This window comes from Aulostomus chinensis, chromosome 19 (assembly GCF_037954235.1).
Source record: "Aulostomus chinensis isolate RoL2024-O1b breed Wild chromosome 19, RoL_Achi_v1.0, whole genome shotgun sequence".
In the NCBI taxonomy this organism is placed as follows: Eukaryota; Metazoa; Chordata; class Actinopteri; order Syngnathiformes; family Aulostomidae; genus Aulostomus; species Aulostomus chinensis.
This window is the reverse complement of record NC_141338.1, coordinates 3,820,628-3,846,124: the sequence shown is the minus strand read 5'-3', so window position 1 is coordinate 3,846,124 and position 25,497 is coordinate 3,820,628. Positions and strand designations below refer to the sequence as shown.

Here is a 25,497-nt window from a genome sequence, read left to right as displayed (position 1 = left end):
TCAGATACGCAGCATCAGCTGATAAGACTCAATCATTGGTTGCATGGATCATCAAGTGTGCAGACTGGGAAAACCTAGCCAGTCTGAAGTTCACAAGCCTCACTCATTTAGACGTTAAAGCTGGTTTGAGGAATTGTTTTACCTGAAATTGATACTTCACACAAAAAAAAAATGTGTTTTTTGCCTTTCAAGAACTCACAAAACGTTGTCCTGAGCTCACAAAGATGCAGTCTGTAGGAATAGTGAGCCAGAAGAAAACCGTCATCTTTAGTGACGTCTCCACGTGAAGGCCTGACATAAAAACACTCAGCCAGGTTCAGACAAATTTAGAATTCAAGGCCTTGTAACTCCTGGAGAACATCAAGGTGATGTGCGCTGCCCGTCATCGTGAGGACGGCGAGGGTTAGTGAGTAAGCGTTAATGACAAAATGCACTCTGACAGAAACCACACCTTCATATTTGTTCACAATTTCTTAGGCGAAAATAAACACATACGTTCTGTTCTGTGAGACGCCTGAAGTGACACGCATGGAGTGACACGCCGGCTCTGCGCAACATAAGTCAGACTGACACGCAAAACACGCATAGTGATAACACGTGAAATGACTTAAGAAACTGACATGTTATTCATACACCATCAGGCTGCCCAGCAGGACTATTTCTCCGCTCGTGATCTGACCTACTTCCATCACTGCCTCAGGAATCCTCTGTGTCAAGGGCCAAAGTCATTTTGCATCATCATTGAAGTTGTCTGTCATTTCTTACCATCTCGTCTTTCGAGACTGAGAAATGGAGAAAAAAGCTCTTCTCCTCCCAAATAGGCTCTTCTTATTTTTCCTCTAGAACGTAAACAGATTTGCAGCCGTACACAAAGTCATGACCACAGAGAGTTCTGCCAGCACCCATTGCTGTCTGCTTCCCCGCCGGCGCCGTTAAATCCTCCCACTAATCTCCAATTAAAATGGTGATAATAGGTGTTTGCCCAACTCAGTGCCCACCGCTGCGCCCCTGCTCCGTCCTCCCCTCTTGCAACTTCCCATCAAATCTGTCACGGGGGACTTAAACAAACGCCGTCCGACTCCTTCCAAAGTGCCAGAAGGATTGACCTAGATTGAGCCCACTTCACAAACTAATTTCTGCAAACACAAAGGAGGATTAGCAGAGATTAAGATGACAAGGTCTGGGGATGGAGAAGTAGCTGGCATAGGCCAATTATAATTACTGCCCGAACAAAAAAGTGGACTGTGGCTAATCCAGTCACTAGAGGGCTTGTGTTTGGATCTGCTCTGCTCCAAAACTGTTATTTAGCTAATACCTTTTACCGCTGGCTGTTTCACACAGGCGACACGGTGCTGTGCAGTTCCTGTTCAGGTCGAAGCTTCCATGAGCTGTGAGTCAAACCCGGCAGCGGCAGGAATTAAGCACGGCTGTAACTGAAGGATACTGCATGAACTGGAATTTCTCTTCAGGATTTGTATTATTCAACAGTGAAGTTCAGCATCTCACCTTGTTTTCCTCACTGTGGGTCTGTTTGTGCTCTGCTCGGATTGTTGTGGTTGTCCTTCCAGGCCGTAAACAGGATGCTTAGAGTTTACGGTGCTTGACCGGTTAACATTTTCCACATGTGGCTCGGCCTTAGTGGAATACAGATCTTCTCTATGACCCACGTTACATTAAAATGATTGTGCATTTTAGGATACACATGCTGAAATGCCAGCTTTGTAACTGTAAGCAAATGAAAGCATCTCTTCAACGGTTCAAATGTTTAGCAACTTTTTCCTGGACCACACTGAGGTTATGACCTTGTGTGGTTATTCCAATCCAGCATAGCACTGCAGTCTTAGCTTCTTTTGTCTTGTCCGTTAGCTCAGAGAAGCTCGGGCCCAAACTCATGACCACATGTGCGAGGGATGCGCCGGGAAGTAGGTCAAAAACTCCTGTGTGCTCGTTTCTTTCGTCAAGACGTCTCTGAGGGTGCTGGGCTGAGGTACCTGCTGGCTACTGCTGCACTGCTACACAGCTACTGCTGGACATTAATGGGATTATTCATAAATCTGGTCATTTTTGACGTATGTAGCTTTTCATTGCCAGAGCTTATTTGGACAGGAGGGTGGAGATGGAGAGCTACGCCTTCATACTGATTGACTCGCTGATTGATTGATGGTAGTGAACTGCATAGACGGAAGACTTGAAACCCTCCCAGAGAGACTATCAACTCAGTCGGAAACAGTTTTCTGTCGTTAATCAGGTTAGAAGTAGGTTTAATTTTCTCACTGGTTTCAATACAGTTGCCCCCTATTGGCCATCATTAGAACTGCGCAGGTTTAAGGCAATTTAACTCTGGCTTAACCGTCCACACTCAGAGGTCACACTGTACTTGTGTTTTGAAAAGCCGAAAATGTGACTGTCACAGCTCCAAACACACCCACTGATAATGCATGATAACGGAGTCTTTCTGATTCCACCCTGTCCACGTGTGCCACAGGTGGAGCCGCTGAACCTGCTCATGAATTCGCTTTCCTGCTCGCTTGGCTGCAGTCCGTGCGGCAACGTTGGCGCAACAGAAACTTTACATCACTTCCTCTGCGCTTTGAACAGATTACTTTTCTCATAGAGATCATGTGATGAGAGTAGAAAAGTAATCTTTGGTTTCTTTTTAGTTCATACAAACTAAAATATTCAACACATCTGTGAGGACAACACCATGACCGGAGTTTGATGTGATGACTACAGACGCGAGCAAATGTGTGATAAAGCTCCTGTGAAACGTCTGCCACTTCTCATCATTTCGCTTTGGGTGGTTAGGAAAGTTTTCACAGCACATTGGGGACTGGGTGTCTAAGTGACTGCGGCTAACTGAGCGTGTCTGTGGGCGTTTGGACGTGTGATCATGTGTGGTGCGCCGTGTTTATGTACGTGTGTGTGTGTGGTCCAGTGCAAGAACAAAAGCGGACACTCATCAGCCGAGTTGGCGTGTGCGCAGCACATTCAGAGCAGAACAGAGAGGTTGCTTTCATCTCCGCTCATGCTTGCTGAGACCCCAATGGGGACCACATGTCTGAGTCAAGCAGGGGATCCTTTTGTGTGATTAATACTAAAAGTTTCAGGGTCCCCTGCTGTCAGGGCCTGAGATGTAACTTGGAAGCACCCATCAGGGGTTCAGTGGAAGTCAATGAAATCTCTGTCAGGCACAGATAACAACCTGCCGTGGGGGAAGGCAGGCAAAGGATAAAACTGTAAAGATCCCAGCCAGCTGTCCGCCACCCTGCATTACTCTGCTAATTACAAACTCAGTGGGCTTCCTGGCCCCCCCCCCCCTTCCCCACCTACATCTGTCCCAGCACCACCTCTGCTCCATCTGCAAGCCCAAATTTTAATTAAGGGGGCTCTCCTAATTGAGGGAAAGAGGGAGAAAATGCAACTTCAAACTGACTTGAAGAGCCTATAAAAATGCCTGAGATGCTAAAGTGCTGCACACCTCCCGCACTCATTCATTAGCTGCTGCTCAGCTAGCTAACGTTCATTTACCAGCCTCGCTAAACAGTAATGCGTGCTTCCTGCAGGGGGGTCGCAACCCTCGACGAATTGATTGACTGTACTTTCAGTTTTAGGGTGACATTAAGATTTGATTTAGTCAGATTTGATCTGAACAGACAGAGACGATGTGCTATGCCACTGCTCGTCCTGATTGGTAGAAGTCCAAGATCATTGGTTTTACAGTTGCCAACAGTCCATATTCATGCTATCATTTGACGAACATGAAGAATCATCTCAGACAACAATAAGAAAAAGAACCCACAAATAAAACTCACAAAAGGAAAACAAGCACGAGTCAGAAAAGTGTAAATATTTGAGGATGAGAGACAGCATAGAAACCACCCAGAAAATGATTCGAGGGCCTTTTAGTGATGAGGCAGTGACAGATTTAAAAAATAAAAATGTGTTGTCGGCGGTGGGTGTGCCGCAGCCATGCTCATGCTAACCTTCTTGCAGTGGTGTTTGTGTGTCTGTGTGTATTTGTTGTTGTCATCCTTTTACTTTGGATGCCAACCAGATGGACAACGCGGAGAGGGAAAAAAAAAAAGAAAACACCGGAAAATCATCCGCCATCCATTTGATTCTTGGAGCCAAAATGTCATTTCAATCAGTGTCCAATTTAGAGTCGAGATCGTGGCACCTGTACTTTGTGCTGTGCTTTTCTTTTAGTTTTCTGTTTTTGTTTGCAGTTTAAGGTCGGACTTGTTTGCGCGGACATGCCTGTCAGGGTGAAAGCACAGGTGACCTTTATCTGACAGGCAGTTTCAGGGGATTCGGGGTCAGTCTGTTGAGCGCGGCGGGGAAGTAAAGAGTTTGGAACGTCCTTTCCTCTCCAGAAAGTTTGCATGCTGTGATGAGCGGTTTGGGTTCAATCAAGTTCATTAGAGCAATTACAGGTCTGCATATGTTGATTTTTCTTTTTTTGGGGGGGGGTTTCTAAAAGCATCTACTATCAGAGTGATGTAGGTCAACACTGACGTACTGCCACGCTTGTGCTGTCGGTTTGAAAAGGGCAGCTGACAAGCAATGAAAGAAGATAACAGAGCAGACTTCCACCCACCATCCCTCCTGTGAGTTTCCTCCTTAATTAGAAGGCTGAATTTAATTGATTGTTTTGGCTTCTCATTCACATCAATAGAGAATAATGTTTACTGTTTAACAGACGTTAGCAGAGCTATGCCACTTAAGGTTGAAGCGAGCTGAAACCCCCGCGTCATCCCCCTACCTCCCCCTTTTCCTCACCCAACCTCAAACCACACCCCGGGTGAAAATCCACCGAACAGCAGAAATTGCAGGGCAAATGCCTTTGAGCCACGCTGATTAAAAGAGCCAACAAACCCATTTCAAAGAGAACATAAACAATGTTATGAGCACACTGCCTGCAGTGACTCAGCCCCAAACTGTTATTACATCTACCTTATGAAGCCGTGCGGCGTTTCATCTTCCTGTGGTTTTTCCAGCAGTGAGATAAGCTTGAGATTGCTGAGGTAAGCTAAGTGGCCCTAAAAGCCTCCCTAAGCGGTTATTAAGTATGTACTAATGACCCCCAAACACATCTTATCAACATGAAAAGGCCTGATAAAGCTTATCCAAAGGGTGAGGTGGTGTTTTGAGTTGGGCAGCAGGAGCAGGGCTCATAAATCTGCATTGATTAAAAAGAATGAGAACACGTTTTCAGAGCAGTTGCAACATGCAGGCAGCTGCTAAGCATATTAGTCTGAGCAGAGCCTCGTTTCACAATCCCACCCTGTCTAAAACCATTTAGCCATTTTGAAGATCTTTTTTTCTGTACTCAGATGATGAGTCCAGCAGAGGGCAATTAAGAAGGGCGTTGGTACTCCAATAAATTGATTAAACTGTAGCACAGCAAGCAGCACAAACGTGTTCCACGAGTCACATTTGGATGCCAGTGAGGCTCCCACAACCAGGAACATCACAGCTTTAGCACTGGCCACCATTAGCTGGACCATCTGTACAATGATTTATTTTGTTCTGTCACATCATAGTGCCAGAAGTGAACAAAGCCCAGAGAGCTTGTACAAAGTTCCACTTCCATCAGGAAACAATAGCAACATAAGAATATTTTCACTCTCGGACATGAAAAACAAGACGAGGGGGGAAAAAAGAGCTTGAATGAGACGACTCGCAAAAAGGAGAGCAAAGACAAGGATACCTAGAACTCTATGAGAACATACTTTTAATGAAAAGTCAGAGAAGGCAAAAAACAATCGTTATGGAGAAGCAAAAAGTGAAGAATAACAATCGAACAATGCCGAAAGACTGTTAATTGTGGTCCCTGGTTCAGCAACAGTGGCAGTTGAGGTTGTTTTGTGATTTAGGAAACTTTATCTTATGCATATTGACTAATGAGAGCCTGGAAAAATTATATTCACTGTTATATTATTATAAATTCACTTTCAGAATGTATTGGTTTATAATATGCCAACACATATAAGGTTCGGTTTGGTTTTGGAACATAAAAACACCAGGTTAAGGTTTGGAAACCAGGGTCCGTTTCATAATGACAACGGGACTTGAACAGCACTCGAGGACCCGTCTCCTCCTCATCCGTGTCAGGATGGATGTTGTTGAACCACCACCAAGAGGGATCCTGACTGACTTCCACTGGCATCAGTGCCACCGTGTAAATTTAGCACATCATTTTCAGCAAAAACAGGTAATTGGTGAGCTGAACGGAGCATTTAGCAGCAACAGGCAAGTGCCTCAGGAGTTGATCCAGTAAGACGGCTAACTTCTCCTGAAGCTAGTGTTCCTAAGAGGATGAGGCGACTCTGTGTCGCTTTCATCAAGTTAATGTTGACGTTTTGTGTCACACCACCATCTCCACAAACCTTAACCAAATTCAGCGTCACCACAGCCATGGAAGACCTGCTGATGGCCATTTTATTAATAGGCCCAGTATCAATATTTGTAACCTTTTTTCAGATATGATACAACCTGCAAGGGCTGCACGGTGGTGCAGTGGTCAGCACTGTGGCCTCACAGCAAGAAGGTTCCGGGTTCGAGTCCTGGCTCGGGCACGGGATCTTTCTGTGTGAGTCTCCATGTTCTCCCTGTGCCTGTGTGGGTTCTCTCTGGTACTCCGGCTTCCTCCCACAGTCCAAAAACATGCAATTGGGGACTAGGCTGATTGAATACTCTAAATTGACCGTAGGTATGAATGTGAGTGTGAATGGTTGTTCGTCTCTCTGTGTTGGCCCTGCGATGGACTGGCGACCTGTCCAGGGTGAACCCCGCCTCTCGCCCGTTGACGCTGGGATAGGCTCCAGCCCCCCCGCGACCCTTAATGTGTAGGAATAAGCGGAAGATGACGATGGATGGATGGATACAACCTGCAGGCAGTTAGCCTAGCTTAGCTTAGCCTAGCTTAGCTTGTTTTAGTGCAAACTGGAAACATGGTGGCAACAGCTAGCTTGGCTGTGTGAAAAGTTAAGGAAAGATAATGAACAAAGAAAGTCTCCTTGGTTCAACTTGAAAAGTCTGTGGCGTTCTTCCCAAAGCACTGAACAGGAATATCAAGGTCAGTCACGTATTTGTTGCTCCCAAGTGTTCGATTAATTACAGCACTTTTCTAATTGTCCTCCTCTGATTGAAAATCACTTCAGGCGATGTTCAAGTGCTAAATTAACTCATGGCTGCAAAGTAACCCAATCAGCCGGGTATCTTTCCTGGGACAAATTTTTTTCTAAGGACGGGGTGTGTGACAGCAAGATTATACATTATACAGGCAGGCGGTTAAATGACACGAGTGAGAGACGAAGTCACACAATGAAACGAGGACGAAGAGAGAGGAGCCATTGTGCGTGGGAGAAGACCTCCTTAGACTTAATTACCTCTCACCCATTTCCATTCAGCTCTTGCATGATAATCCTGAAGGCAGGGGGCATTGAGCTCCAGATAAATAGAGCCCTAATGAAGACGGACTGGGAGAAAAACCCAGTGGAAGAGCAGAAATAAGAGCTGTTGGGGACAAACAACAGTAAAAACTACCTTCCTGAACCAGTAAACATCCCTGCAGTCCAACATTTTTCTCTAATGCACTGCAGGTTACAGGCAGCTCTGACCAGGAAGTGTTTAGGAGATCTTGTGTGATCTCAGGTTGTGTTTTACCTCAGTTTCTCACCACCAGATAGCCAGGGTCAGGAGTGCGGCTTAAGTAAGTCACGCATGACAATTAGGACATCTTTAACTCTTGTCGTTATGTTTCCAGTACCGAACTTCTGGAAGATGAGACAGGACTTTGTATTAAAACTGACTGAAAATCTCAGTTTGAGGTAAAAAATGTTTATGTCATCATTTGCTTTAAATTTGGGATGTGTGGCAGGGACACAGCCCCCTTCCCCGGGGCGGGGCGGTCTCCAGCTGCCTGCTCGAATACTGATGTAACTCTGAGGTCAGAGTCAGCGGAACCTTGATGGTGTGTGCATGTTTGGATTGGTTCAAACCAGCTCCACCCTGGGATGAGTTGGAGAGGAGGTGCAGCTATCTCCTGTTCGTAACCACTGAACTGCTCCTTCACCCAGATGTCAAAACTCTCCAACTGCTTGGGGAAAGAGTTGAGTTTTTCATCTATAAATCATTATTTTGATGCAACGTATGACACAATATTCATGTGTTGCCCTTTGGATTCAACAGCTTGGCACTCATAGTTTCACTTGAGGATTAACTTGAATTTTTATTAAAGGTTAGGTCAGGAGATATTGTGGAATCTGACTAAAAACTGTGCACAATAGAAAACGTCCCAATGTATTCAGCATTTCTTCACCCTGGAATGTAATTTGCCTTTGACGTGCTCAAAGTTAGACCTCTTGGGCTCACAATGGTGTTTTGTGAACAAACATGAGCCAGAAGTGCTGTATTTTGTTTATTTTAAACTCAAATACATTTTTTTTGTTTAGATTACAGAGTATATGACCTGGATTATACCAGATTATAACCTTAAAAGTTTGTAGCCTCATGGTTTTGGGCAGTTTTGCTGTAGTTTGTTGTCAGTCTCCAGTGCTAATGATACAAGTACTGTGGTCTGGAGTCAGGTAGAAGTACTACAGAGAGGACTTAAGTGAGTACTGTGTGTTGTGGGTTTTGTTGACAATGTTCAGAGAAATATGTAAAGCTCAAATACTAACAAGTAACAAATGCAGCAACGATGCTAGTGTGACACGTTAAATAGACGAGGTGTCCCTGTCATAATGTGCCAGTGATGTGTGTAGAAAAAATAAAACACATATGAAATTTTTTTTTTTTAAATAAATAGTTAACTTAAAAGAGCCGCATATTTAATTAAGTGCATGTTTTTAATTGTACATGAAAATGTTTCCTTATTATTGCAGTTTATATCCTCAGATGTTATAATACGTTTTATTCGATAAAACCCTGAGGATGTCCTGCATGTGTGTGTGTGTGTGTGTGTGTGTGTGTGTGTGTGTGTCAGCGAATTCCTGCGTTGCCAGGCGACAGTGACATGTAGGTGCTTTGTTTTTATCACACTTGGCCACACATAGAGACTGCCCACACAAAAATACTAGACTTTAGTCTGCTTGGCCAAACTCTGCATAAGCTAACAGCACCCGAAGGATTCACAGTGTTGAAAGGGGTGAGCCATCAGGTCTCTGCTCTGGGAGACTCAGGGGGGGGGGGGGGGGTTGGGGGTGTAAGACCTACTTCCTGGTGGACAGGAAATTCAACTTCCTGTCTTGATTAATGGGGACTGCTGGATTACACAGACCCCCCGCGCGCCGGCGCGCACACACACACACACACACACATACACACACCGAGAGCTCCTACATTTCACTCAACATGTCATGTCAGACCTGCCTCTCAGTCATGGAGGGCTGGAGGAAAACCCACCTTCGCTTAAAACATCTCACATCGTCACAGCGAAGATGCGTTTCCCTCCCAAGCCCCTCCTTCCTCCAGGGCTTGTGAATACGTGAGGGTCAGAATCCAGACAAACTGGTGTGTCTCAACCTCGTGTCATTGAGCGGTGTCAGGGTGAAGAATGTTCACAGAACAGAACTGGACTCCTTGGAGCAGGAGGAATGCAGCGGTGAGTTCTGCCACTCACTAATGGGATGTTAGGACTTGTTACACGCTGGGAGGGCTCCACAACTGGCTTTGAAATGCATTTCACTGATGAGGAGTGTTGGGGGGGGGGGGGGGGAGAGGAAGTGAGAGGGGAGGCAGGCCAGTCAGAGAGACGGGGGGGAGGGGAGGCGAGAGAGAGAGGTGCTTTTTAAGATTTCATGTTCTCCTCCAGCCCCCACAGTTTGCAGATAATGGTTGCCGTTGCCAAGGTGACTTGACAGAGAAAGAGAAAGTATCTGGCTGTGTTTTGCCTGTTCTTGTGCAGGAAGCTTAGAAGCCAGAGGCACAGATAAGATGATTTCAGTCCCTCCTCCACAGAACAAAAGCTGTACGCATGATATACTGCTTTAAATACCTCAGGACACTGACGGGGCTGCTGCTTTCACTCCAAAGCTGCCTAAATATGTGAAACATGCATTAATGAGCTGCTGGGTTTTTTTCTCTCTCTCTCTCTCTCTCTCTCTTTCATCGACGTAGAAAATAAAAACTGATCACGCGATAGCATAAAATGTTAGGATCTAGAGTGGTTGTGTGATATCAAGACACACTCACATGACGGCGACACACAAGCTTAAAATACCCTGACAATAATCTGTTTACCTTGTTCCTGTGTGGATTCTTATTGCCAGAAAATATCTGGTAGCATGAAAAATGTTCCAACAGTAAAAGTTTCACGTTAGAGTACTGAAGGCGTCCAGTAACTGAAACAGCCTGAGCGTGACATAGAACTGAATTATTCTTCAGGTTATTTATTCTCTGGGTGCCATTTTCCCCGTTAAACATGAGTTTAACATCAGAGAGCTGAAGAATTTTTTTAATTTATTTATTTATTTGCTCCATTTGCGTCAAATTTGACTTTTTTTTTTTTTAAATCATTCAGCAAGTACCGCAACCCTTAAAAGGATACGCGGAAGAAAATGGATGGATGGATTTTGCAAGTAAAGAAGGACAAAGTCTGTTGTGATGTGGTAACGTCCCATTTTGTTTTACGTAGAACGGCTCAGAGAACTACAACCCGATCATGTGAAGTCTTGGTGTGTGTGTGGCTGCCAGTAAGGTAGTGCGCTCCAAAAATACACTGATGGTTAACGCAGCTGACCAAAATGTACAAACCATAACTTCATAATTTGCTTTACGCAATAAGTTATTGCGTTACTGGCTGCGTTAAAAGCTCGCCTGGCGCGGCATGGGGTCGCTGTCATGCTTCGGCTCACGGAGAAAAGAGGCAGACGAAGGCTTTACAGTCAAGAGGAAAAAACTCTTATGTTTATTAGCCATGAATTTCACATTGTGAAAAAAATCACACGTACAAAATAATGCCATAAAAATAGAAATTAAACTCTTACATGACAACAAATGAAACGGATTCACGCGGACGGTCTAATTTACATGTGAAGCAGGATCCTGCGCTCCGAGGTGAGCAAGCCGGGTTCAGAGGCAGATAAAAGGGGGGGATAAGAGGAGGCAATTAGGTACAAAATGAAGGGTCATTCATTACTCGCCGTTTCTAGGGAAACTTGTGTTCTATAGGAAAGAAATGCTCTTATCTGATTGGCCGGGCGAAGCTGTGTGTGTGTGTGTGTGTGTGTGTGTGTGTGTGTGTGTGTGTGTGTGTGTGTGTGTGTGTGTGTGTGTGTGTGTGTGTGTGTGTGTGTGGTTGAAGGACATTATAGAGGGTCTCTATAAGCTGAGGAGGAATTTACAAGGTTGTTTACCAGTTGACCTCCTGAAGATTTGATTTGGTTCATGAATCCACAAGGACATTTTGAAAAATACGTACATATTCCACCAAAACATTACGTTGAAATTCAATTATCTGCATTGTTATTCAATTGTAAAAAGTCAGGTCACCTCAAGGGACGAACGGACAAAAACACCGATAAGAGTCACCAGATATCTCACAACGCAAGTAAGTTAAGACACTCTCTCTTTTTTGGTCTTGAAGAACTTGCAGTGTTTTTTATTTCGGTTTTGTTTTTCTAAATGTGCATCATTGACACGAATGGTGAAAAGCACTGCGGTGTCTGCCCTTATCAATGCACAGCTTACTGGATGTAACACTTTCTCAACCTCAAAGTGAAGAAGACTAGAACGATTGGGGGGCGGGGGGGTGGGGTGGGGTGGGAGTTTGACACCCTGAGTTGGCACACTGGACAGTCCTCCAGCTGTCCTCGCGGACAGCTGCGAAGACTCAGGGTCACTGGAGGAATGGTGCAGCACGTGACACCGTTCCTGCGGCCTCGTCTCTTTAATACCTTTTTTTGTTTTGTTTAGAGCGGCTGATTTAAGGCAGATCTGGACCCAAGTTGGAGCTAACAGAGAATCGTTCAGAGGTCAAATGAAAAGTACAGCTTCATTCAGTATTTGGGCAGTGACCCGGTGGTCTTAACTGCTTCACACCATCAGTAACCCTTTTAAACGTTCCTCCTCCGTGTTAACTGTGCAAAATGCAGCCTATCAAACAAAAATGCATCACCTGGCCATGCATGACATACCTCAAAAATACATTCACATATGAATGCAGGCAGAGCAGAAATAAATAGGATTAAACACATTAACAGAATAACAGAGAAGTCATATAAATTAAGACTTGAGGAAGTACATTGCAGCGGAAAAATAAGTTTCAGTGACAGGATTTCTGTGAGCACATAGAAGAGTTCATGCCAGTTTTACTGAATCACTATGAGTTGACATGCTCGAAAAAATGAAAAGGGCTCGGCTATGACTCAGCGAGCGAGACGCTGTTTTCATCAGGAGAACAGAAGCCAGTCTTTTACAGCATTTAGTGTACAGCTCGACGTGAAGCCTTGGAGTTTGAGCTAAACCGCTGCTCTGCAGGCGCTAATGTGTAGCTGCAAAACAGCAAACAAGGTTGTGACCTGGGGCGGGGGGGGCGGGGGGTTCTGAACTCTCCGGTCCACCCCTCCTCGACCTCAGCTGGTGCTGGTCATCAACACCTGGCAGCTCGCGGCGACAGCAGAGCTGTCATTAGAGGACCGCAGGAGAGCTGTGTGAAGCTCGTCTTTGAAAGAAAACAAAATAAAAGACACAAGAGGGTCAGAGAAGGGAGCTGATTGGAGGACAGAGGAGGGAGATTCGCTCCTTCATTTGCTGTAGTAAATCATTGCACCACCCCCCCACCACCCTACACAGAGTCATGCTATACATCGCAGTCTCAAGGATTTTCTCTTTTTATCATCGATAAAAATATCAATACAGACCCTCACAAGCCTGCCCTGACTAAATGGTAAAAGTACAGGTTGTGGGATATGTTTGCAGTCCTCAGTCGGCAGCATGAAAGCACAAAGCCACATGTACACAAGGTCAGAGGGGTTGTTTTTTGCGAAGCAGCAGTTTGTTTGGTTTGTTTGCTGTCAAAGCTTCCGTCTCAGAGATGGGAGATGATATCTGGTTAACGTGTCCATCCGGCTGTTTCTGCGTCCACATCACTGCTCGTTGTCTCTTTATGGAGGAAGAGAATGTGCGCTCGTTCACAGTCGGAGTCCAGTGGATGATGCAAAACAGTGAAATCTGAGGAGAAAAATACAAATCTGAAGTTAATAAGATGTTCAGCTCAAAGCAAATAAAACAGTTTAAAGGTGATTGTTTAAATCGCTCAGAGCATGAAAGACGTCTCGGAATAAGACAGATTCCCGGAAACGAGGCGCCATTTCTTCAGTGCTTTTTTTTTTTTTTAACAGCGAGGGATGTACAAAGAGCGGCATCTGAGCAATGTCATGCAATCCAATGCAATGGCTTCGTGACTCAGCTTATGGGAATTTTTGAGGCCCTTGTGGTACTCGATTACTCTGCATTCTACTCTCTGACCCAGCAGCAGCACAGACAGAGCCATTAGGCAGGTTAATATCGCACAGGTTCGGCTGCTTTGTCCGCCTCCTGTCTCCTGCGAGACGAACAGATTTGGTAAATCCACCTCCTCCGTTTCCTCGCTGTTGTCTCATCTTTGTCCAGCTTTGTATCTCCTCCCAGCCCACTACTACATTTACACATCTGAGTGGGTTTTCACTTAGAACCTGTAAGAATTAAAGCTTACGGTCAGAGTTCCATTTATTTCCACTCATCAGGCATTTCGGCGAGATGCTCGTTGCTTGTCACAGGTTGGGATGCCTGTAAGTCGGGATGTGCGGTCATACTTTTTCAAATTTACAACGGTGAATTATTTCTCTGCTTGTGAAAATGGATCGTCGATATTGTCTGTAGAAAAACAAGATCATATGCTTCTTGGATTTTGTTCTTTCTGGAAAATGCATGAAAACCTTGTGATTTTTAGATAAATATTTCCAAAACAATTTAAAAAGACCACAAATCATAAATTTACCGCATTGTTTCCTCATCGTGGTTTGGTTTTTTTTTCTTTTCTTAATAAGTGATGATTAGCAGAACTTGTCATTGGACACCAACACAGGCCGATATCGATATCAATGCTGGGATGTGCCGTGTCCCTGCACGTAGCTGGAGCTTCTTACAAGGACTGAGGACGATGAACTGGAGTTTGTCCACACCACCTGGAGTCTACTTTTTCATTCAGCTATAATATTCACACTGATTGCTTCATCTAACTTTCAGTGGGAAGTGGAGAGGCAGACTTCCTGGAATGTCAAACTATTCCCTCAACACTGCACACGGCGCCATACATCATTCATTCTGTGGGAATTGGGAACCAAGTGAAGCTTAACTTAGTCAAACGTGGATGGAAATGCTGCTTCATACGCCGAGCTGCTGCATTCATGCAACTTTGAATCATCTGGTAACGAGAGAGTATCAGAACATTCACATCCCACATTCAGATGTTTGTTCTCTTTGTTCTGGAGATTTGTGCAATTTTGTGTATATTGGTTCAGTAAATTTAGATGTATTTTAATTCGTCACTCTTCACAATGCAGTCATTTTTTTTCTGGATTGTACGGAAATTTTCTCCGATTTTACTACAGATCGATGTGTAAATATACATATGAATTTTTTTGAATTTGAATGGAAAAAACTATTCTTATGAGTAACTAACCAATTAAAAACTTGCAGGGTGAAAATGTCTGAAGTGCATCTAACTTCCATGCACATTGCTCCGGATGGTTTCTGATAACTTCTTCGTGCATCTAAATATCAAAAATCGTGAAAAAGTGATTATATTATCAACATAAAAAGAGGTCCAAAATTTGAAATTTTGTCAGAATCGTTCATCTACTTAAAAGCTCTGCATGGAAATAAAATCTAAGAAGGCAGCATCTCAGTCTGTGTCGCTCCTCTGGGAAAAACGTCTCTCTGCTCCAGTCAGATGAGAGATTCAAACCTTCCCAGACAGTTTTATTCTCCATTCCTTCACATTTGATATTTTCAGTGTGCTATGACAGACAAGCTCTCAAAAAAAAAAAAAAAAAAACCCAAACCCTGATTCTATATTAAAATTAGTGTTGGGATTTTATCCTTGTGTGTTAGACTGGTTTGAAACCTTCAGTCTGACGTCTCAGAGAGGAGCCGGTGGAGAATAAAGGCAATAATGCGTCTAAATAATTGATCCCACGATGGCTGTAGTGTCGTTAGGCTTCCTGACATTATCAGATAGGAGACTGTGCTGTGCTGCGGCTTTAGTTCCTCAAGAGGGTGGGGGCTTTTCAACGATCAAAAAAAAAGAAAAAAAGAGGACCATCTGCATGAGTGTGTAGGTTTTTTTTGGGGGGGAGGGGGGGGGTTGATGCGATGTGACCCTGCAGCCCTTGCTAGCTGACTAGCCAGCCTCCACTTATGTCTGGGCTGTTTATCATCAGAGCAGGCGCGCAGGACTCGGAATGAGGACAAGAGGACATAGATAGATGCAGAAGAGGCTGAACAGTAAATTCTCAGAGCGAGAGACCACCACTGTCAAGGATGAAGTGTGTCTGACTGGACAGTAGGGGGTGGGGGTGGGTGGGGGGGAGTGGCGGCTGACATTCTCTCTCCTCACTTCCCCTCCTGCCACTTCTCCCAGTCACCTCTACTTGTAACTGATGATGAATGGTTTCCGACACTGCGTGAGTCGCTGGCTGCCTCCCTCTCACCCAGCATAAAGACCATAACCTCATCAAAGGAAGGCGACTGAGAGTGGATTAGCTTCGCCAGGGTGTTGTAGCCTGCTGCTGTGTGGCTTGTCTAATTGGCAGACCCCCTTCTCCCCTCTCAGAGAGATTCCCCCCACAGGAGCAATAAAAGTATCCTATTCTCTTTCAATTATCCTCTCTGTCCTTCCGCCCATCCCCACAGCCACATAACTCACTTAACTAATGCACACAAGCCCCTATCAATCCCCCCAACCCCTCCCTCTTCAAGATTTCTTCTCTTTTCTGCTGAGAAATCTTTCTCCATCATGTCACTCATCCTGAAAATCAGGAAGCCAGAGAGACGACAGCGAGACTCTGAGCCCTCCAGCAGGAGATCACTCTGTCTCGGCTTATACGTTCTTCTTGATTCAAGTTTAGGATGTTTTTATTGCACTTGTGCATCTATTTGTCATTTGTGATTGTTTTGTTTTGTTTTGTTTTTATTTGGTCATTGCTACTGTCATTTTTTATAGTAAATTTATATTGTTCAACTTTATCTGTATCCGTCTGATGGCTGACGTTCATTTCAGCCCAGTTTTGCTCAAGTCTCCTTTTCTGGGCTCACCATCTTTTTTTTTTTATGTTCAGGAAACGTGGTGAACACGGTACATGATTGGCTTTTCAAAATATTTTGGAAATAAAGAAAAGCTTAGGAAACATTTCCAGTATTTACAAAATGTAAATATCTAAAAAAAAAAAAAAAACTTCAGAAGGGGTGAAGTACATGTTTTGCATTTGCGTCAGTAGGTATTAAGCCTCATCAGATTCTCTCCCATAAGAACTTGTTCTTGTACAGTTAACATCAATATTGGCAAACATCACCTATTGGCCAAACCAGTTGTGAAAATATCGTTCTATCAGCAAAACATCAAATGTTGTTCATCCCTATTTTTAGAACGAGTTAGAACAAAGTAAAAGGCTGCAGATATCAATTTTAAAGGTACGACAGAGTGGTTCACCATACCTTCGGGCAAGCGGCAGGTCGAAGGTTTGGAGACTCAAGCAGGCAGATGTTTCCAGGTGCTGACGAAGGCCGTGGGAATGAGGGAGTATGGCACAGTAGTGATGCTGTTCCACGCATCCAGCGTGGGGTCGTAGCAGTCCAGAGTTTTACACCGCTGCGTGCCGAAGTACCCTCCCACCACGTATAGTTTGTTCCCCGACGCCACGGCTTGGCAGCTCATCCGTTTGGCCGTCACATCACCAACTTTAGTCCACTGGTAGCTCTCGCTGCTGAACTTATAAGCTGAGCACGCAGAGAACTCTGTATCACCACCCATGACAAAGATCTGGTTTCCTAGTACTGCGGCAGCTGTGTACCGCCATGGCTGTGGGCAGGACGCCGGTACAGTCCATCTGTTCTCCTGCGGATCGTAGCACTGCACCTTGGGCAGCTTGTCGTGGGTGACACTGGTTCCTCCGAAGGCAAAGAGCTTCAGCTTGACGCTGACCACTGCTGCGTTGCTTACGCCTTCTCTCAGAGGAGCAACCATGGTCCACTTGTTAGCGACCGGGTCAAACTGCTCCACCTGTTTGAGTGATACAGATGGAGAAGCTGGGAGGCAGCCAGTCGCTGCGGTGTGACCTCCTACCACGTACAGGCAGTGTTTCAGCTCCGCAGAGCCATGACCAAATCTGGCAATGAGCATGGGTGCTGCTTTGGACCATTCTTCATGGACGGTGTCATAGACCCATACATCTTTGGACACACCATTCTCTGAGCCTCTTCCTCCTGTGATGTAGACCTTACAACCGATGGCACAGGCGCTGAATTCCTTCCTGGGGCTGGGAATGTCAGCCTTTGGTATGATCTCTTTGGCCTTCTGATCCACCAGGTACAACTTGTCACACATAAAAGTCTGTCCTCCCAGAAGAAAGAGGGCATGGCTGGTTTTTCTTGGTCGAGCACACTGGCTGTTCACGACACCGTCATTTTGAAGGATCTTCAGCTTGCACCGGATAGCCTCATCCACCAGCTCCTTGCTCTTGGCCTGGGCGTTGATCAGCTCTTCAGTCGAGACATTCTCCATTAGAAAGATGGCAGGCAGAAGTGCTAGACGCACGGTTCTGAGGAGCTCCGGGAGGTGACAGTGCCTCCTATCTAGGTCGTAGTTGATCCAGTTCAGGGCCGCCTCATAAACTAACCTTTCATCTTCGGTTTCTAGCTCTTCGTGTGACAACAGCTGCACCACCATATCTTTGGGTAGTTGAAGGAAGTCCTCCGTCTTGCAAATAGCGGGGAAGTTGCTGAGGCACATGCCCCAGGAGAGCTCTGACAACTTGGTACACTGGTGGGCATCAGAGAGCAACAACATGCCAAGGCAGTTAGAAGGGTGGAGGTTTCTCTCCAGGAATTCAGCACAAGCGTCCCGGATGTCCTGGAACTCCAGCATGTCTCCAGCTTCCAGTAGTGACTCTGCATTCTCCTCGTTGATGACCACACGTGAGGAGTAGGCGTAATCCAGTAGGAGCTCTAGAACTTCTGGATGGATGGAGTCATGGAAGTCAACCTCACTGGCCTGGCTCTCCCTCAGCCCACCACTGAACATGGCCTCGAAGTAACGGCTACAAGCTGCCAGTACGGCACGGTGGCAAGGGAAGGAGCGGCTGCCGGCATGAAGCAGGACATCTGTGAAGAGCCTTTGCTGCCGCAGTGAGTTGAGGTGCATGAGGACACTGTCGGCATACGAGGACTTGTGGAACAGGTAGATGTTCATAGAGCCGGTGCTGGCTCGGGATTTTCGATTCTCATGGACGCACACGGACATTTTCATTGAATCCTGGAAAAGACAACAGAAGGTCCGTCATGCAAAGTCCTTTGCTGAAAGATTGATCTACGTGCGTTCATGAATTGTGGCTTATTTTGCGGGTTTTGTCATTTATGATGCAACTAACCGTGGATACCGTATGAATGCTAGTTTCTATTATAGGAGTGTAAAGACATGACTAATATTCGAATCACAGACGACTCAAAGCTTCTTCGTCTTAACAGTCCCGTATACCCTCGAGAGCACTGTGTTTTTCTTGCTTTTTACAAAATTGTTGGAGTCACCCAATGAACCTACTGGGAAAAGGTTATACACTTTCCAAAAAAATACTAGGCACAGGTGATTGGATAAACCAGTCTCAACCAATCAGATCAATGAGATTAATCTTCTTTTTCGAGGAAGCCCCCAAGAGCAGCATCTAAGCTAACCTCTTCAGGAGCTGCCATTGTAGTTTTGAATAGCTGCCTCTTATTGTCATCACAACTAAACCGCACCCATACCTCCTCAATCGATGCCAGCTGATCTGTTTTGGATATAACTTGAAGCCTGAAAAGGTGGTTTCACAAAGATGTATTATTTAGGCTTTCATTGGATGATATATATAAAAAAAGAATACGCATGTAGTGTTTTGCACTGTGTGTAATTACTGGGCATTATGCTAAAAACGCTATTTATCATAGACTAGACTGTTTTGGCTCTCTCTCTGTTTCCCTTTTACATCAAGTAGTAAATTGGGCCTAATTTGCCTGAGTAAATTGCAGCAGTGACTTGCACAAACATGTAATTGCTGAAAAATTAAATTCAGCCCTTTCATTCAGAATATGATGAATAATGCTAGTTTTTTGTTTTAATTTTTTGGAGTGAGTACTGCTCCCCTTCCAAGATAGGGAGACGTTTGGGAGGAGATCCAGTGGTTGGAAGTTACTAAACTGTGTGTGTGAGTTATGAAGGTCGAATAGATAACCACTGACGTCTGCACTGAGCAGGAGGCTTTTCCACAAATAACTAACTGAAAAGACTCTTTTGGTAATACCACAATTTAGAATCCCTTTGCAGAGCTGCTTAGAGAAAGAAGGAAAAAGACAGCAGAAGTCTTTTCAGCAATGACTTTACTTCTCTCGAGAAAGTCTCAGCTCCCGTCTTAACTGTCCTTGTCCTGCCCTTGTTCAGGGCTCAATCTCATTCCACCCAATTTCTGGAGATGTCAAGTGCTTCCTGCTCTCTCTCTCTCTCTCTATTTCCAGAGATACAGTCCCTCTCTCTCTTTCTCTCTCTCTCTGGCGTAAAGCCACAGCTGACAGATACTTTCGGCAGATGTACAGACATGAACCAGCTGTGAGGGTTTCCAGGCATAGGTGTCGTCCACATTGAACTACAATAGATAAACAAAATGAACTCTTCGTAAAGCTTATTTTATAGTCACCTTTCGGTTTCCATTGTTTTCCTCTTAAGAAAAACTGACTAACACTCAAGGAGTCATGATACGTTCTGGCTTGTTTTCCTTTGCTGTGACAAATAGCCGAATGATGTCTGTCAAAAAATTGTAGAGCTAAAAAAAAAAGCAGAGGATACACAGTTTGACACGTGGCAGTACGACACTGTAGGGACTCCTAAAGCGTTGGTTTTGGACGTGTTGAAGTTTGCAGGAAAGTTTTCAAACAAATAATTGTAAGTGTAGGAATGCTTATAGACAATTTAGTGATTCTCACACTGGCAGCACAAGCAGATGCCCTCTGGCAACAAGTTTTTAGTGTGAAAGTTAACATATGCATCGCCGAAGGAAGCCCACTCGTCAAAGCTGATGAAGGACGCCCACATGGTTTCAGGCTCTTTTTTTTTAATTAAAAAAAAAAAACGATAGAAAACACTGAGAAAAAAACACTTTAATGGCTGGTGGTGGCTGTAACCAGTTTGTGGTTTCCTCATTGACAGCTGAGAGTTGCAGCTGCGGTCAACTGGAATTGTGTTGAGAACAATAGATTTCAACAAAGACGCAAGAGTTTTCAAGGCTGAAAAAAATTCTTCTTCTATTGTCCATAGATATGCTCTGGATTGCAAACTGGGCTACAGTACTTCCAGCAGAGCCAGCACAGTGGTGGTTCAGTACTACATCAATGCTGCCTATTTTCTCTGCACAGAAAACTTGTCATGTTCTCTAATCACAACAGGAGAAGTTCAAAAGTTCCCCGGTTCTTCCTGCACAACTAAGAAGAGAGGGACAGTTTTGTATTTTCTTCAAGTTGCATCATCTGCCCCTCTATTCTCTCTCAAGAACACACCATCAGGCTTGAAGCCTGCAGCCGCAAAGTCCAGCACTTTCTGCTGTTCAGAGTCATTTAGACGTTTGCCTCCAGCAGGACGGCTGCTTCCTGGAACCTGATTAAATGTAATGCATTCAAACTACTTGCCACATATTGCAATCTAAGCCTCAAAAGAGCTCAATTTGTTCGCTCGAAGATACAGTTTCACATGAAAGGAAATAGTCACTTTCTCGTCGAGCGCTTGCTCCACAACGTACTCTTCTCTTTATACGGCAAAGGTTCAGTCATCTGCTGGTTATTTTATAGCTTAGCGTGGAGACGAGGAACACCTTCGAATGCCTTCCTCTTGGGATGGACAAGACTTTGCATATTTAGCTCACGTGCTAATGTTGAACCTGCGTCGGATGCCAAAAGAATTTAAGACCCATTTTTTTAAAGGGAAGGACGTCGCCTGCGTCCTCAAAGTTTTCTGTTATGCTGCACGAGGAATGTAGTGCACGTGAAAATGTGAGCTGAGCAGGAGGAAGGAGATTATTTATCTCAACTTGATGAAATATAAAACAAACTGCAACCTTGGTTCAACAGGATGTATCACATTCCAGCAGTGACTCGCAACCCGTCGCTGTCTGGCCTCTGGCTCAGCTCTGATGAGAATATCTGATCATGCGCTCGTACCTGCACGCCGTCACTGCGCGCGTGCACGCACATACACACACACACACACACACACACACACACACACAGAGCACCAACATTACAACTCATGTTCTCTAATTGGAAGTTATTTGTGGCTCGATTTGAATAAGTGGTCCTAATAAATCACGCTCTCAATCGGAGAGGTTTTTCAGATGATAATAATTAGTTTTGATTTATATAACCATCAGTGGTCTAGATCTGAGGCTCAGTGGCAAATTAACATTTCAATTAGTCTATAAGAGCGACACTGAGTTTGTCAAGGAGCTCAGCTGAACATGATATGAAATCTGCAGCTGTCAATGTTCTTAATTGCATGATAATTTCCAGTTTGGGAGGTAAGAATAATGTAAACAGAAGCAGTTTCTCATGGTAAACAATCCTCCCAGTGACCTGAAACCATGATGAGAGGAACATGTTGCAACTCTTTCACCAAACTGTCGCTTCTATCAGTTATCTGATCTGAATTCCAAAGGTTTCTCTCTGCGATGAGTCAAGAGAGATGATCTCATCTCGACATGACACGGTCCTCTTCTCAGGAATGACGGTGTGTAGGTTTGCAGTTCAAACCAGAGCTTTTTAATCCTGCAATCAATGATAATTGTCATTGTGTGAATGCTCCTTTAATTCCTCTGCCATACAGACTCATACAGGCACCGGCTGCAGGAGCCAAGACAAAGTGAGGTTTCTGAGAAGGACGAGGAGCAGCTCGGCTTCAGGCTCATTCAACAGCTTGTGAAATCTGACACAGCATCGCTAATTCGACCTTCGTGTATACATATTTTTTTTTTAATAATTACCGGGAGTCAATTTTCTTGTATTTTTTTTAAGATGGGTTTTCTGATCATTTTGCATATTTTCCTTTTTTTTAATACAAATTTTACCTCCCCCCCCCACACACACACACACACTTTTAGCAAGTTAGAGCAATGACAAGAAGCAAAAGACCACATTGAAAAAAAAACAACAACGGCAAAAGCACATAAAACCACAGCAAAATTCTATGTAATTGTTTATTAAATGGTATATTCAAGGGTCAGGTGGCTGATGCTGGATCACGTTTCTTGTGTTTTAATACTGAAGAGTGAAGAGAACTCCGATTCAACCAAACTAGCTCTTGTTATTCGGGTCCCTGTGAATCTCAAAGTTATTTCACACTGACCAAACAAAACAGCAGTAATTTGTGGCTTAGTTTTCAATAAATTGACTGATTATAATGTATTAGTTTGTAAATAGACGGTAATTACAGCCCAGAAACCATCAATTATCAATAATCAACAATCATCGTGCAAAACATTATGACTTGTAATTGGTTTCTGATTGATTTCTTGAGCTATTTGCTGTTGCACGTTAGTTTTCCCTGAGATGGGGATGCCAGCGGTGTGAGAACGTGTGTCTGGCCGCTCGACCTCACGAACCAGAGCCACAGGCGCATACCGGAAAGCACCTACATGCCACCCCTCCGAAACCTCCCTTAAAGCCGAGCAGCCACTGGACTCTGCATCTGAGGTCTGGCTTTCAAATCACTACCAGGTGTTCACCATCAACCGTGGACTCAGGGGGAAGGAAGGGGAGGGAGACTTCAAAAGTAAACACTGCTCTGTGCTATGCATCTTCTACTCTGGGAGGAAACACTGGAGGACGCAGCCTCTGCATCAATCTTCATCTACCACAATCAGAGGTGTCAGCAGCTGTCCTCCACAGGCTGATTCCAACCACGGCTCTGCTCACTTCTACCCAGACCCCGGCTTAATTCATCCCGCTCACAGGAACCCGTGACCTCCTCTCCAGTGGCATCTTCCACCAGCTGAATCGAAGTGCTGGTGAAACCGATGATCTAATAATGACACGCATATCAGCAGCAATCTTTTGTTCATTAGCTTTCTGCAGCTTCCTCCGTGTTTCCCGGCAGCAGACGCGCATGTGCTCGTCTATTCATGGGTCGGAATTGGCTGCCGCTATGATTGAATCAAATATACCTGTTTGGGTGAAAGCAGGAGTTCAATCGAGCCCGTTGTATCCCTCGAACATGCCACTTGTGAAAGAGCCACGATGCAAGCCTTGCGCCCGGGCTGGAGCGTGAAGATAACTCCGTGGTTATTTCAGTAAAGCTGGCCGGTGACGGGCTGTCGTCCTCGGATCACTCTCTACACTGTCTTCCCTGCTACTTCCCGAAGTTAAACGCATGAATATGGAAGCGTCGGACGAGAGAGGCGATCTGTGAGGATGAGCGGAGATGCGCTGCGGGTGCTCGGCTTGCTCGGTGTGACGCTCCGCTCCCAGCGCTCCCAGTCCTCCCTCTCTAACCAGTGGGTGTGTTTACAGTGTGAAGGGGGAGGGCCGTCACCCCGGGTAGGAAATGAAGGGAGAGGCAGACCCAGGGGGAGGCAGAAAACATGTGGAGGGTAGAATTGATCCTCTGAAGCAAGAGTTTCCCCAGACACATGAACACTCATCGTCGTCGTGTCATGGAGAGGCAGATTCTTTAAGGACTGTCTAAGAGTCTAGTTCTACTGTTCTGACTCGGGTCACCATGTGGAACCGCAACCCAGATGGTGCGGGGAGGAAGCCAGTTCGTGACGGTGGTGGTGACAAGTACCACCAGGGAGCTCTGGAGTGGATATGGAGAGAAACATTCCTGTGTGGGTGTAGAGAGAACAAATAGAAATGTTGAGACCACGAGATACAACTTGTCCCCTCGCTTTACTCAGTTTGTAGCCATGAGATGTGGTCATGCGTCATGTCTAAAGAACTGAATTGTGGGACTGAATTACATCTGTCCATGCAAAATAAATAGATTGGAGGACCAAGTTATATCTCCTGGTCTCAAAATAGTTTGGTGTCTTCCCTGTAGCTGCTCCAGGATCTGTGCATTGACAGAACCACCGTACTTACCACTCTTTCCAGAGTTGTACTTGTCTGCATTTCAGCTACTACCACACAACTACTACTACTACTACTACTAACGTACGACGATTGCAGTCTAAAATATGAGATCTGAATCTGCATCAGTCACTCAGCCTCGTTCACAGTCCCTCAGGTTGGGCCTGATTACCAATGCACTGCATTTATTCTCCTCCATCACTTGAACACGTCACAGGGACATAATCAAGTCTTCAAGACTGACTGCGTGGATTCCTGTTTTGTTCGCTGCGACACTGGGAAACCAAACCATCTACAGTAGAAAATACTGTAAAGTTGGACTGAGCCCCCGCTGAGGACTGCATCTCCTGTGGGTTTAGCGGCGTTGTGGTTTATAGTGGGAGTATTTCAGAGCGGGAAGTCCAATTTTATGTGAGGACATATGGTGTGAGTCACCACTGTGGTCCCTGTTGACAGCGGCTTTGGTTTGGCTGTGACTAAACTCATCAGACCTTTGTGGTTTTATTGTGATGTTGTTCTCTGTGTGTTGTGCGTATGACGCTGTGTTTACAGAGCTGTGACATAGCCACTCTTTATGTTTCCGTCAGCTGCTTTTGATTGCGACATATTTACGGCGCTCCAGAGAGAAAGATGGGGGGGGGGGGGGGACTCTGACCACAATGTGTAGATTGTTCCCTCAGTTTAGTTGCTTTAAGTCACGGATGTAACTTGCTTCTTCATTTCAATTGATTTGTGACCAAAATTTTAACATTTGGGATGCAACTCGGTTCCTTAATCTAGGTATTCTTGGCCTCAACATAGAACTTGTCTCCTCAATTTAATGAATTTTTTTTTGCCATGACATACAACTTTCTCCCGCAGTTTGATTCATTTGTGGCCTCGAAATGATGCGGTAACTCATTCCGATGCTTTGATAAATTTGTGGGAACAAATAATATCCCACACTACAATATTCCCTCAAAATCCTTTTAATTCACTCTGAAGTACCAAATAATTCTGAGGTAACTTTATCACAGTTCCTTGCTGTTGAATCGTTCCATGAACATTCTCAACACCGGAAATACTGCGTGTAGTTTCAGCTCCGCGCTGATAAACACTCAGATTCGCAGGGAAAGTCGAGGTGATGGGAGAGGAGAGGAAAACATCCCTGCAGGA

General features: G+C 44.9%; 1 protein-coding gene across 1 annotated transcript; it reads right to left on the bottom strand.

Moving 5' to 3' along the window:
• Positions 1-11,215: 11,215 nt before the first annotated feature.
• On the bottom strand, positions 11,216-23,755 carry enc1 (ectodermal-neural cortex 1). Its single transcript, XM_086187551.1, has 3 exons — positions 23,439-23,755; positions 16,702-18,517; positions 11,216-13,176 (listed from the first exon to the last, which is right to left on the bottom strand). The coding sequence occupies exon 2, from the start codon at positions 18,509-18,511 to the stop codon at positions 16,736-16,738; it is 1,776 nt and encodes a 591-aa protein (XP_086043677.1). The 5' UTR covers positions 18,512-18,517; positions 23,439-23,755; the 3' UTR covers positions 11,216-13,176; positions 16,702-16,735.
• Positions 23,756-25,497: the final 1,742 nt, after the last annotated feature.

Excerpts from the sequence above, each read along its gene's own strand:
- enc1 (XM_086187551.1), bottom strand. The coding sequence starts at position 18,511 with ATGAAAATGTCCGTGTGCGTCCATGAGAATCGAAAATCCCGAGCCAGC.